Source organism: Cavia porcellus, unplaced genomic scaffold (genome assembly GCF_034190915.1).
Source record: "Cavia porcellus strain 051 isolate PalLab524CR breed Dunkin Hartley unplaced genomic scaffold, mCavPor4.1 scaffold_13, whole genome shotgun sequence".
NCBI classification, from domain to species: domain Eukaryota; kingdom Metazoa; phylum Chordata; class Mammalia; order Rodentia; family Caviidae; genus Cavia; species Cavia porcellus.
Genome location: NW_026947496.1, coordinates 67,060,858 through 67,074,542, shown reverse-complemented (window position 1 = coordinate 67,074,542; position 13,685 = coordinate 67,060,858). Strand labels below are relative to the sequence as shown.

At 39.1% G+C, this 13,685-nt stretch overlaps 1 protein-coding gene across 17 annotated transcripts in view; it reads left to right on the top strand.

Annotated features, from left to right (window-relative positions):
• Nucleotides 1-13,685, top strand: part of Dlec1 (DLEC1 cilia and flagella associated protein) — a 109,975-nt gene that overhangs the window by 58,355 nt on the left and 37,935 nt on the right. For all 17 annotated transcript variants that reach the window (XR_010051300.1, XR_010051302.1, XR_010051301.1 and 14 more), the window contains 2 exons: nt 95-253; nt 1,714-1,853. Coding sequence is in view for 14 of the 17 variants with exons in the window: in XM_063260327.1 (XP_063116397.1) it covers nt 95-253; nt 1,714-1,853 (299 nt within the window). In the remaining 3 variants the exon portion in view is untranslated. The remainder of the gene's footprint in view (nt 1-94; nt 254-1,713; nt 1,854-13,685) is intronic.

The following is a 13,685-nucleotide window of genomic DNA, read 5'->3' as shown; positions in this document are numbered from 1 at the left end:
GGTTGGGCAGCAGGGGGGCCCAGGGAGGTCGCAGGGGTAGAACACAGAGCCCACTCCTGGACAATCTAGTGAGAGGCTTCCCTGGGTGTCTCAGGGACCTGCCCTTGTGGTCAATATCTCAGCCCTCCAGTTTGGTCTGCTTCGCCTGCGGCAGAAAGCCAGGAACTCCATCCAGATCCAAAATGTCAGCCAGCTCCCAGCTGTGTGGCACCTGAGGGAGAGCCCAGTCTGCCTGGAAGAAAGACATGAGAGTGTAAGTTGAGCTCTGCTGGCTCCCACTGCACCACTTCACTCATGAGCACCGAACCTCTGATTGTGTCTGAGCTGCAGTCCTCGTGCTGTGCATGCAGATGTGAATGGAGGTGGGAGGTGCAAAACCTGCTGCCCCCTGATGCCCATCGCCCCCCACCACTGAGACCGCATCCTGCCCAGCTGAGCTCATCTCCCAACCCCGAATTTTCTGCTCCCTTTTCTGCTGTTGGATACAGAAGCAGCCCTGGCTTTCTCTCTTTTCAGAACAGTCTTCATCAAGGGGAACATGGGCAACTGTGTTGTTCATGCAGCTTCCAGGGTTGCTGTTGCTAGGGCTACGTTTCTGCCCTGAGGACTCACCAGGAGTTCTGATTTTCCCTGGGATGATACATGCTGTTTAAGTACCTGCCAGCAGGTGGTGTCTGGGCACAGGAATGTGAACCAAACCTTGAAAGTTCCAAAAAGTCAAGATTTACTTACATTTCTTAGCTGTATCCTTGCCAGCTGAGCTTTGACCCAAATTCCAATGCCTGAATTCTGGCAAGCACACAGAGCCTTCTTTTTCTGTGGCAGTGCCAGGGAGGCTGAAACCCAGAAGCCAGCAAGTACAGCCTTCTACATTTGTACCAGGGGCCTGGTAGAGATGAGAGAGGGAGAGGGCAAGCCTGGTCTCATGACACCTCTAGGTCCCTGATCTTATGGAAGGAAAAGACCAGATCTTTCCCTGAGAGATCTCATTGTCCTGATCTCATGGAAGAGAGGGACCAGAGAGGGATTACATCTTGTCTACTGTGACCTTTGGTGTCCATTGGCACCTTCCCAGTGTATTGTGGGCCCTCTAGGGCCCTAGGGCTAGTCCCTTGGAGGAGTGTACCTCCACTCACCAGGGCCAGGAAGGATGGATGTGGGGAGCCCTCCGCAGCTGTGGACACTTTTCTACCTAAGGCTTTTTTACTTCCCATCTCTGTCTAGGTATCTAGTGTGGAGAGGCTCAGACTTACGGGCTGAATGCGTTCATCCTGCAGGGGATGGGAGAATGAGTAAGGAGAAAGGGAGAAAACTATGGCTGTATGGCAGCTTTTCCATGTCCCAGGCTGGTGACCTGGTGGCTTTCCTTGGCTTTCCTGGTGGCTGTCTGGGTTCTGACCTGGGCCTGCCCGGAGGGCCACTGCACCTCTCTGCCGTGGCTTGTGGGCTTTCCTCCTAGAGCTGGTTTCTCCATCTGCCTGCCTAGCTCTCCCTGTTCCCCTGAGGTACCTCCCTCTGATTTCTGCCTCTTAGGTGTGAGCCAAGGAGACCTGTCTCTTATTCATTGCTTTACTGTGGAGGCTCAGTGAGACCCTGATGCAGTTGCTTACCTCCTTTAGGGCCCCAGGTGGCTCTGTGAGAGCTTTGCTGGGCATGGCCAGCCCCAGCACGCAGTCTCGCGCATTGTTATTCCTTATCTTCCTTGCCCATTAGGTGTCACCCTTTGACATTGAGCCTTCCAGTGGCCAGCTCCAGCCTCTGGGAGAGTGCACTGTGACTGTCACCTTGGAGGCCGTGCATTGCCAGAGCCTCCAGACTGTACTGGAGCTGGAGGTGGAAAATGGGGACTGGAGGTATGGGGGCTGGAGGGGGGAGGTGGGGAGATTACAGCAGACTGTGTATTCATAGTCTGTTTATGGCATGTGCGGTTGTACCTCATACAAACACACTCCTGAATTTAAAACTATTGACATATGGCTATTCTATAAAATTTGAAAATTACAGTAAAGAAAATTACAATGACCTGTAATTCATTATCTGTAAATAATTTGCAGGTAATATTAGTGGATTTATGTTTCTAGAGTGTGTGTGTATTAAACCAATGTAAATTAGTATAGTCACCTTAAAAAACACTTTACTATTATCTATAATGTGAATCGTAATAGTGGACAACTAGAAACATCAATGTTCATCAACAGGAAAATGGACTCCCCCAAACTGTGATGTATTTAAATGTACACATACTGTTATACCCTGGGATGAATACCCTGGAAGTTTTGAATATACTAATGTTTCTTTTCCTTCTTTTTCTTCTCCCTCCTCTGCTCTCCCTCTTTCTTTCTAGTGGGAAATATCTTACATATATAAGAATAGGACAGAGTAATAAACCCTCACGAACTCTTCACCTACCTTCAATAATTATCAGCTCACTGCAAATATTCACCTATCTGATACACCTAGCATTGTCCAAATTATTTTGTTAAAATGACTGGTGGTAATATTTTGTTTCTGAAGCTGGATAGAGTAGTTTGTAAGACTTCTTTTTATAATTATTCTTTAAATTCTGTATTTACGGGGATACGTGTGTTTTACATTCATGTGTATATTTTGTATTTATCATTAAAACATTCAGCTGCTCATTTACAATCTTTATGGATTCGTGGAATTGCTCTCCCCAAAGACTGACATTTTACCTTTCCACCTGCAGTGTGTGAGACTGAAGATTACCCTACACTCTCACAACGATGGATATTGACTGACTTTTTACAATTTGACCATATGATGGGAGCAGAGAATACCACCAATATCTTGTTTCCTGTGCCAGTCATTTCTTTACTGGTCCTGCAGAACACTTTTTTTTGATTCTTTATTAGTTAGCTTTCTTGCCACTGAGACATGATACCCGAGATACTGAGACACAAACACCCATTGCTTACAGGCAGAAAGGGCTAATTTAGCTCAGGGTTTCAGGGGAGTCAGTCCCTCATTATCAGGCTCTAAGGCAGAAACCTTGTGCCCAAAGGGCACAGAGGAGCTACTTAGTTCATAGTGGTAACGAAATAGAGCAGGAGAACTGCACCAGAGAGGACTGGACGAAGGAAAGTATTTAACACGCAGGCTCATGCCTCCATGGCCTGCCCAGACACACACCTAAAACGCTGGTATATATCAGGCATTTCCTCATTCATTGAAGATGATACATCAGGATTAATGATCATACTTTCTATGAATTTTTCTCCTTTTTTTCCCTACTTCTGTTCTTTCTTCTGAAAGGGTCTTATATCAGTAAAAGTGTTTACAACTACAGGTGGGTGGCAACAGTCCTGACTGATTTGGAGAGTAAAGGAAAAAGCACTGGGCCGTGTTACCAGGCACCCTCCATTGTCAAATCCAGCCGAGACCTCTTTCTTTGTGTAGTCTTCTGGTTTCTTTCCTTCTCTACCCTGCTTCCCTCTTCTCTCACCCCTGCCTTTCTTCGTTGGCCTGGCTTCCCCTGGTGGTGAGGGCCGCTGGCTGTGCCACTTGGAGAGTGGCCCTCAGAGCTCTGGGTTCTCATACATTCTCGTGTACAGCCTTAGAGAAATGGGAGCCACCCATCTCCAGAGATGGGCCCTGGGCTCCACCCCTTCCCCTTGGTGAGGCAAGATGGGGATGGGGAGCTTTTCTAGAGGAAGAAAGTGGGAGAGCTTCCAGACAGCGCAAACAGTGGCTGCCAGACCTAGCCAGCACTGCGGCGTGCTGTTAACTGTGCTTCTCAGAGTTTCCCATTTCTTTAGTGCTTTTGCTCATTCAGGGAAGAGGTCCTTGGCTTTGTAGTTCACGGGTTCTCTCTTTGGTGGTATGTCCTTCTTTTGGCAATGGGGTATTTAAGTTTCACGGTTTTGTTCTTGGGTTGCTCCTGTTTTTATATTATTGTAATCTGTTACTGTTTTACGGATGTAACAGCCTCTCACATTCCCCACAAGGAAGCTAATTTCTGTTTTTTCAGGTTTTTTTCTGGAGTCTTTCTCCTTTACTTGTTGGCTTCTGCTACGTGTAGCTATATTTGAGTGGAAGATCTGGTTGATTTGTCTCAGGAGCTGATGGTAGATGTTTTCTCTGTGTAAGTGACAGGAGAGGTGCTGAGCACCTATCTTACCTGAATGAAGTGTGGCAGAGTGCGTCACCCTCGAGCACAAATGCTAGATCCAATCCCATAAGAAGAAGCGATCTTTCAGGAAAATTAGTTGAGTCAAACTGCACCCAAAACTGGCCAGCTGCACAAAGCATTGCACTTTGCCGTTCAGAGATAGGAATGAGGGAGTAGGGTCTGTTTGGTTGTTTTTCTGTGTGGCAGTCAAGAGGAACAGGGTTACTGCAGGCTCCGCCTGGCATCTCACTAGCCCTATATCCATGCTCTTCAGTAGGGCAAATACTGCTGTGGCCCAGTCTTTATGCACTGCCCTGACCACAGAGGCTGGGCTCTGAATGGCCCAAGCGGGTCAGGCTCCCAGCGATCCTTGAGTGTTTTCTAGCTCTTTCCACACAGCCCACTCCTGTCCATTGATGATTTTCATTCCACTGTTAGCACCTTGTTTTACCTGTGTGGGGTCTTTTGCTCCAGGGGTTTTAAGCAGCAGTTTTGCTCTCTGTTTCATCAGTTAATCTGACCTCACTTCCCTGGTGTTGGATTAACGCTATATTCGCCCACCTCTTTACCTGAAACTGAGGTTTTGCATTAAGAATGCATTCTACCACTGAGGCATGCCCCTACCCTTTTAAGTCTTTATTTTAGAAATTCACACATGATGAGGACGCTGGGTTTGACAGTTGCCACTCTTGACTATGTTCCATCCTTCCTTACCTGCTTTCTTTTTTTGTCCATGTCCTCAACTTATACCTGTGATTCTGTCTTTGGTGTCAATCACTAAAGAATATGAAGCAGCGTTTCACTGAGAATTTGGTTTGCACTTTCCTAGTGGAAAATGCATTTGTTGGTCACTTGTGAATTCTTGAAGAAATAACAATTAAGATGTTTTATCTATTTCTAAAAGTAGAATTTCCTTTCTATCATTGAGTAGTAAGCATTTTAAAACATATTTTAGACACAGTTTTCTTACCTAACATATGCTTTTCAAATATTTTTACCCATTCTAAGGATTGGTGTTATACTTCTTTGATAGTTTATTTACTCTGAAGTGCAAAGTTTTCACTTTGCCCAGTTAATCTATTTTTCTCCTTCACTTGCTTATGGTTTTTGGTGTCTTACTTAAGAAATCATTGCTTAATCCAAGATCACAAGGATTTCTCATGTTTTTTTCTGAAAGTTTTATAATTTTGGTTGTTACGTTTAGGTCTCTAATCCATTTTGAGTTAATTTTTGTGTGAAAAGGGGTCCATTTCATTCCTTTCCATGTAGATAGCTAGTTGTCCCAATAGTGTTCTTAAAAGACTATTCTTTACCTGTTGAACTATTTTTGCACTTTTTTGTTGTTGTTGTTTTGACTTTTGCCTTTTTGAGGGGAGGACTCACTGTGGAGCCCAGGCTGCCCTTGAACTTGCGGTGCCTCAGCCTGCAAGGTGCTGGGATTACAGGTCTTTGCCACCTTGCCCACTCTTGTCAGTTGACATAAATTTGAGGCTTTATTTATGGATTATGAATTCTGTACCTTTTATCTCTTTGTCTGACTTTATGCTAGAGCCATATTATTGATTAGTATGGCTTTATAAGTTTGGAAATTGGGAAGTGTAAATTCTGTAACTTTGTTTTTCTCTTTCAGGAATGTTCTGGGTCCTTTGAACTTCTTTTGGGTCCTTTGAACTTCTGTATGAATGTTGAGTCTCAGTTTGTCAGTTACAGCAGGGAGCCAGCTGTGGTTTTGATAAGAGTATGTTGTGTCTGTAGATCAGATCATCTTGACAACGTGATCTTCCTGTCCATGAACATGAAATGTCTTTTCATTTATGTAGATTCTTTTTCCTTTCTTTAGTGATTTTTTGGCTAGTTTTTAGGATATAAGTCTTATCCTTCTTTTATTAAATATTCCTTAGTATTTTTTGTTTTTGAAAATAGAACTGTGTTCTTGATTTCTGATTTGTCTATTGCTAGAGAAGGAAAAATATTTTTTGGATATTGGTCATATATCCATATAGCAGTGATGCTGACCTTATTTATTATTTCTAATTCTCTCTCTCTTTCTTTTGTTCTTTTTCTTTATTGTTTTATATTTTGATTTTATGAGATAGGATCCCACCAAGCAGTTTAGGCTGTCCTTGAACTTTGCTATGTATGCCAGTCTGGCCTCAAACTGATGGCAATCCTCCTGCCTCAGCCTTCTGAGTGCTGGGATTATAGGTGAGCACCACTATGCCCAACCCTCTAAATTTTCTGAAAAGAGGATCATATTATCTCCATACAGAGATGATTTTACTTCTTCTTTTCAATCTCTGTGCCTTTTATTGCTTTGTACTGCTTAATGAATTTAATGTTATGTTATTAAATAAAATCTAGTACAATGTTAAATAGAAGTTAAAGAATGTCTTTTTCTTGTTTCCCATCTTAAAAGAAAAACATTTATTTTTTACCAGTAAGTATAATGTTAGCTGCAAATCGATATTCTTTGTCAGCTTGAGAAAGCTTCCTTCTATTCCTTGTTGCTGATGGTTGTTCTCATGAAAGGATGTTGCATTTGTTCAAATGATAATGCTGTTCATATCCTTTTCTCTACTAGCATGCTATTTTATATTGAATTTTGGATATTTGTTTATGTTACAAATCCTGTTTGATCATAATATATAATTGTTTTTATCTATTGCTAGACTTTAGTTTGTAGTATTTTGTTGAGGACTTTTACCCTTCTATTGGTAAGAAATACTGATCTGGACTCTAAGACGTATGGGTGGTATCCAAGGGCCTCACTGGGCCATGCCCAGAAATCTCCAAACAGCTAGCAGGGGCTGAAATCCAGTCCTGGGCCCTGCCCATGTGCACGGGTTGGGTCCTAGCACATGGGGAAATCTTGGAACTTTGCTCCCAGGTCCGCATGGGGAAGCCTTGGAAAGTCGCTGCCAGGCAGTAAGGCCATGCCCTATATCTAAAATCACTGGAGGACACACAGGAGTCCATGTGAGCCCACTGGCCCACACCCAGTGAGCTCTAAGTGGCTAGTGGTTGCCAGTAGTCTGCCAGGAGCCAAAAGTGGGCCAGGTGATTCTCAGGGCACAGGGGAAGCTTTGAAAAACATCACTTACTTACCGTGTCCATCCTTCTGTTCTAACTGACTCTGTTTTGTTTTGTCACATTTGGTTTTATTCTCTTCAAAAAAAAGTAATAAGAACTATGGGAGTAATAAAACCCCAAAAGCGTAATTGTTATTGTAAAAAAGAGAGGAAAAGAAAGTGGCCTAAAGGACATAACTGCATGTATATTTAAGTGTGTAGGATAGAAAACCATATTATTGAGTTTTTGTTGAATCATTGAACAGAACTATCTGCAGTCTCACTGTATGAATGTCCACTTTATATGCTTTAATTGTGTAATTTGGACAACTGTTTCTAAGATGACAATATGTAATCTATTAACTAGTAATTTCTTACTGTATATTTTTTTCTTGAAATTCTGTACTACTTGTACCCTTCTACTGCTTTGTTTTTTTTCTCTTTTTTCCTCTTTAAATAAAAAAAAATCACTCAAAACCTGGAAATATAGGAACATGACAAAATGAAAAAGCAAAATGCAATCTCAAACTTCCAGCCCAATACAAGAAAGGATAGGAGACATGGACATAGAAGAAAATATAATCCATACACCTGAAATTCCTGAAATTATATCAACTTAAGTAAAGAAACAACTCTGGGAAGCTATAAAAGAACGCAAATCAGAAATAGTCTCCAGGTGAAAGGAGAAATGATAAATGTAATGAAAGAAATGCTAAACACATCTAAAAAAGACATACTTAAAAAATTAGAGGAATAATGCAAAAAGATGGAAACTCTCAATGAAGAATATAGGAAACAAACAGAATTCATGAAAAAGATTCAAAGAGATATATATACAGGAAATCAAAAATTCCATTGAAAGTTGACAAAACCATCTCAATGAAAGTGAAGATAGAATTTCAGACCTCGAAGACATGATTGCATCTAGTGAACAGGAAAGGAAAGATATTTTAAAAATAACAAGGAATCAGGAAATAATAACTCAACAACTGCAGGATGATGCAAAGAAAAACAACATAAGATTGATAGGGATAAATGAAAAGGAAGGTGACAACACAAACGATATCAAGAGGCTATTTATAGAAGTAATAGGTGAAAATTTCCCAAACATGAGAATGGAAACTGACATACAGATCAATGAAGAATATAGAACTCTGAAAACCGTAACCAAAATAAAACTACACCCAGACATATAATAATCAGCATCCCAGAAATCCAACATAAAAATAGAATATTAAAAGCTGCTAGAGAGAAGAGATAGATCACTTATAAAGGAATGCCTATTAGAATCACAGCAGACTTCTCAACACAAACAGTGAAGTCAAGAAGAGCACAGAGTGAAATATTTCAGATCCTAAAGGAAAATGTATTCCAACCCACACTGATGTACCCTGAAAAACTGTCCTTTAAAATGGAGGGAGAAATAAGATGCTTCCACGACAAAGAACAGCTGAAGAATTTCATGACCACCAAACCAATCCTGCAAAGAATATTAAAAGATGTTCTAGACAGACATAGGAAAAAAACCACTAAGCAAGGCAAATAGTTAAACAGAGTGGAAAGATAATCAACAGCAGAAAATAACATGTCAAAAGTAAATATATATATATATATATATATATATATATAATAAACATCAATGTAAATGGTCTCAATTCACCAATTAAAAGAAAAAGACTGGCAGAATGGATCAAGAAACAACACCCAACCGTACACTGTAATCAGGAAACCCATCTAACCCAAAAGGAAACTCATAAACTGAAAGTCAAAGGATGGAAAACAATACTCCATACAACAGGATCCCCAAAAAAGGCAGGGGTAGCTATTTTGTTTGCAGACAGTGTGAACTTCAAACATTTGGAATGATCCAAAGAGATAAAGAAGGCCACTACATACTAGTTAGGGGAAAACTTAAGAGGAAGAGATAAAAATCTTAAATATCTATTCACCAAACTTGGGAGCTCACAGATATACAAACCAAAAACAGAAATGAAAAATCACACAAACCATAACACAATTATAACAGGATACCTTAACACACAATTGACACAGAGGGACAGATCAACCAGACAGAAAATCAGCAAACAAACAACAGAGCTGAATCACACCTGTGAACAAATAGACTTGGTAGATGTATCAAGAGTGTTCCACCCAACAACATCAGAATATACATTCTTCTCAGCAGCACATGGAACATTCTCTACAATAGACCATATACTAGCTCACAGAACATGCTTAAGTAAATGCAAAAGAATTGAAATTATCCCATGCAGATTATCAGATCATAGCACCATGAAACTAGCAATTAATGACGAAAGAAACTGCAAAAACCTCACAAATGCATGGAAATTGAATAATACACCCCTGAGCAATCAGTGGATCACAGAGGAAATTAAAGAAGAAATTAAACAATATTTACAGGCAAATGAAAATATAAATAGATCTTACTGGAACCTGTGGGACGCAATGAAAGCAGACCTCAGAAGAAAATTTATTGCACTGAGTTCCCACATCAGGAAAACCGAATGAACACAAATAAACAACTTGATGGTACATCTCAAATATCTAGAAAAAGAAGAGCAAGTCAAGCCCAAAGCCAAAAGAAGGGAGGAAATTATAAAGGTCAGAGCAGAAATCAATGCAATAGAGACTAAGAAAAAAATACAAAGAATCAATGAATCAAAAAGTTGGTTCTTTGAAAGAATAAATAAAATTGACAGACCTTTAGCCAACCTTATTTTAAAAAGGAAAGAAAAAGCTCAACTTCATGCAATAAGAAATGAAAAGGATGAAATCACTACAGATCCTGTGGAAATGCAGAAGATCATCAATACTATTTTGAAAACCTCTACTCTCATAGGCTTGATAATACAGAAGAAATGGACAAATTCCTAGAATCATATGAAGTATGAAAGCTGGGGCAAGAAGATGTAAAACTGCTGAATAACCTAATTTTTATTAATGAAATTAAAAATGTAATTCAATCTTTACCAACAAAGGAAAGCCCAGATCCAGATGGATTCACTGTGGAATTCTCCAAGAAATTCAAAGAAGATTTAATGCTGATACTCCTCAAACTCTTCAATGAAATTGAAAGGGAAATAATCCTCCATAACTCATTCCTGGAAGCAACATTACTGTAATACTAAAACCTGAGAAAGACCCAACTAAAAAAGAGAACTATAGGCCAGTCTCCCTAGTGAACATAGATGCAAAAATTCTTAATAAAATTTTGGCAAACAGAATGCAGCAAATCATCCAGTAGATTATACATCATGACCAAATGGGATTCATCCCAGGAATGCAGGGATGGTTCAACATACGCAAGTCAACAAAAGTAACCCACCATATCAATAGAGCCAAAAATAAGAACCACGTGATCATCTCTATAGATGCAGAAAAAGCTTTTGATAAGGTCCAACACTTATTCATGGTAAAAACCTTACAGAAAATTGGAATAGATGGTCTTCACCTCAATATGACAAAAGCTATCTGTGACAAACCAACAGCCAGCTTCATATTAAATGGCCAAAAACTGAAGGCCTTTACCTTAAAATCAGGAACAAGACAAGGATGTCCATTATCACCACTCCTATTCAACACAGGACTGGAAATACTAGCCAGAGCAATTAGACAAGAGAGATAAAGGAGTAATGCAGAACATCATGAATACATAGAAAAAGTTAAATTATTATTTGCAGATGACATGGTACTCTACATAGAAGACCCCCAAAACTCCATTGAAAGACTCGTAGGCATATTAAATAAATAAATTCAGTAATGTAGCTGGATACAAAGTCAACACTCAAAAATCAATAGCATTTCTGTACACTAACATCAAAACCACTGAGAGAGAAATAAGAGAAGCCACAACCTTCACAATAGCGTCCAAAAAATAAATACTTAGGAATTAATCTAACAAAAGAAGCAAAAGATCTATTCAGGGAATATAATAGCCTGAAAAAAAAATAGAAGAGGACCTCATAAAATGGGACGACATTCCTTGTTCATAGATAGGAAGAGCAAACATTGTGAAAATGGTCATTCTCCCATAATTGTTATACAGATTTAATGCAATTCCTATTTCGAAGAGAATGAGAGACATTATGGCAGCCATTGTTTACTTCCTTATTGTCTGGTCTTGAAGACCTAAAATGCCTTCATCATCCTGTTCTGATCAGTTCTATACTATTTTTTTATATGAATTCATTGTATGCGAAGATATGAACAACTATTTGGAAGAAGACAAAAGAATGTGATAATGAAAATCTCTGGTTGTCTTGCTTTGAAATCTGTGTCTCTTACATTGTTTTCTTATGATCTGTTTTGTTCTGTATAATGAAAAGAAAACCCACAAATTGGGAAAAAATCTTAGTGAACTGTCCGTCAGTCAAAGGAATTCTGTCCAGAACTGTTCTGTTTAATTTTAACCCTCTTAAAAAAAATACTGATCTGTTGTTTTCTTCTGATGTCTTTGTCTTGTAATACTAGCCTCATAAAATGAGTTTAGAAGTATTTGCTCCTCTATTTTGCTGAAGAGTTTGTAAAATTCTTCAGATGTTTGATAGAATTCACTGGTGAAGTTACCTGGCGTGGACTTCTCTTTGTGTTATCTTTAAAATTACTAACTGAATTTCTTTATTATAGATCTGTTTAGGTTTTTCTGTTTCTTCTTCACTTAATTTTGCTAGTTTGTATCACTCTAAGACTTACCTAGTTTATCTAAGTTATATGATTTCTTATCACTCAGTTGTAAATATTGTTCACATGTAATTCTTTTATTTTTTTGTTAGTTGTTTTACTGTAGCTGCGATAATATACCTGACACCCACCATTTAAAGAGGGAGAGGTATATTTTGGTTTTTGCTTACCATTTCAGAGGGTTTAGACTATTACCAGCTGATTCCAAGGCAGAAATAGCATGATGATGATGGAAGGGCATAATAGGAGGAAGCTATTCACATCTTACTTAGCTTGACAGAGAGAGAGAGAGAGAGAGAGAGAGAGAGAAACAGGCAAGAGATCTAGACAGGAGGAGAGGAGAGACAGAGAGACAGAGAGATAGAAAGAGACAAGTGGAGACAGAAAGGAGGAGAGACAGAGAAGAAAAGAAGCAAAGGGAGGAGGAGGAGGAAGAGGGAAGAGAATGAAGGAGAAGAAGCAGGGAGAGAGAGAGCCAGAGACCAGAACATATCCTTCTAGGTCGTGCTCCCAGTGATCCAACACCTTCAACAAGATCCCACCTTCTAAAAGCTCGTTCAGCTATGAACACACTGACAGATTAATCCACAGTGTCCGTAGGGTCCTATTAGATCTGGTTGGATTATATTGCGATGCTCTGCTATTCAAGTGTTCTGTTTCAGTTTTGTCTTCTACTTGGTTGTTCTTTCCATTCTTACAAGGAGGTATTGAAGTATCCAGTGCTTATTGTTGAATTGTCCACTTCTTGCTTCAATTTTGTCAACTTTTGTTGCATATATTTTGGGCTCTATTGTTAGATACATACATGCTTACAAGCAGCTATGTATTTCTGATATTTACCTTTTATAATTATAAAGTATTATTTGTTTATGTTTATAATTTTTTGAATGTATATTTTATCTCACATTAATATAGCTATTATACTATTCTTTTGGATGTTACTTGCATGATATATATTTTTTTCTTTCAACCTGTGCAAATTTTTAAATCTAAAGTGTCACTTACAGACAGTATAAGTTGGATCATTTTTAAAAATCCATTTTGCCAGCCTCTACCTTTCTAAAAGGATTGTTTAATTTATTCCTGTTCAGTGTAATTACTGATAAAATAAGATTTACATTTCCCATTTTGCTGTGTTCTGTTTGCCTTTTGTCTTTCTGTTCCTACATCCTTCCATTACTGCCACTTTCTATGTTAGATATTTTTTATATACAATTTTATGGTTTTAATTATCCATGTTTTTTAAAATTTTTTCCTTTGGCTTTTATTAGTCCATGATTGCATTACATAATTCCTTGTGGGGATTTGGTACAAGTACATAATGCATCTCAATTCTTTTTTCAGCCTTTTTTCCCCCCTTCCCTTTCCTCCCACTCTCCTGCCTTTGTCTCTCACCTTCCCATTTCAAAAAGATCTCCCTGCTTCCAATTATCCATATTTTATTTCGCTTTTTATTAATATATTGTTTCTCATAAAGAGAAACCACACAATAGTTAAGCATATGTGTCTGGTTTATTTCGCTTAACATTATAGATTTAAGATGCATCCATTTTCCTACAAATGACTCAATTTATCTTTCCTTATAGAAGAATAGTACTCCATTGTGTATAAGAATCACATTTTCTTTATCCATTAATCTGTTGATGGGCATACAGACTGTTTCCAAATTTTGGCTATTATTGCAATGGTAAACAGAAAAACTGAAATGACACCCAGGATTTGGAGGCAGATTTATTTACATGGATGGGCACTGATCGGGTCATTCCCAGAATATCAGGTCCCTTTCC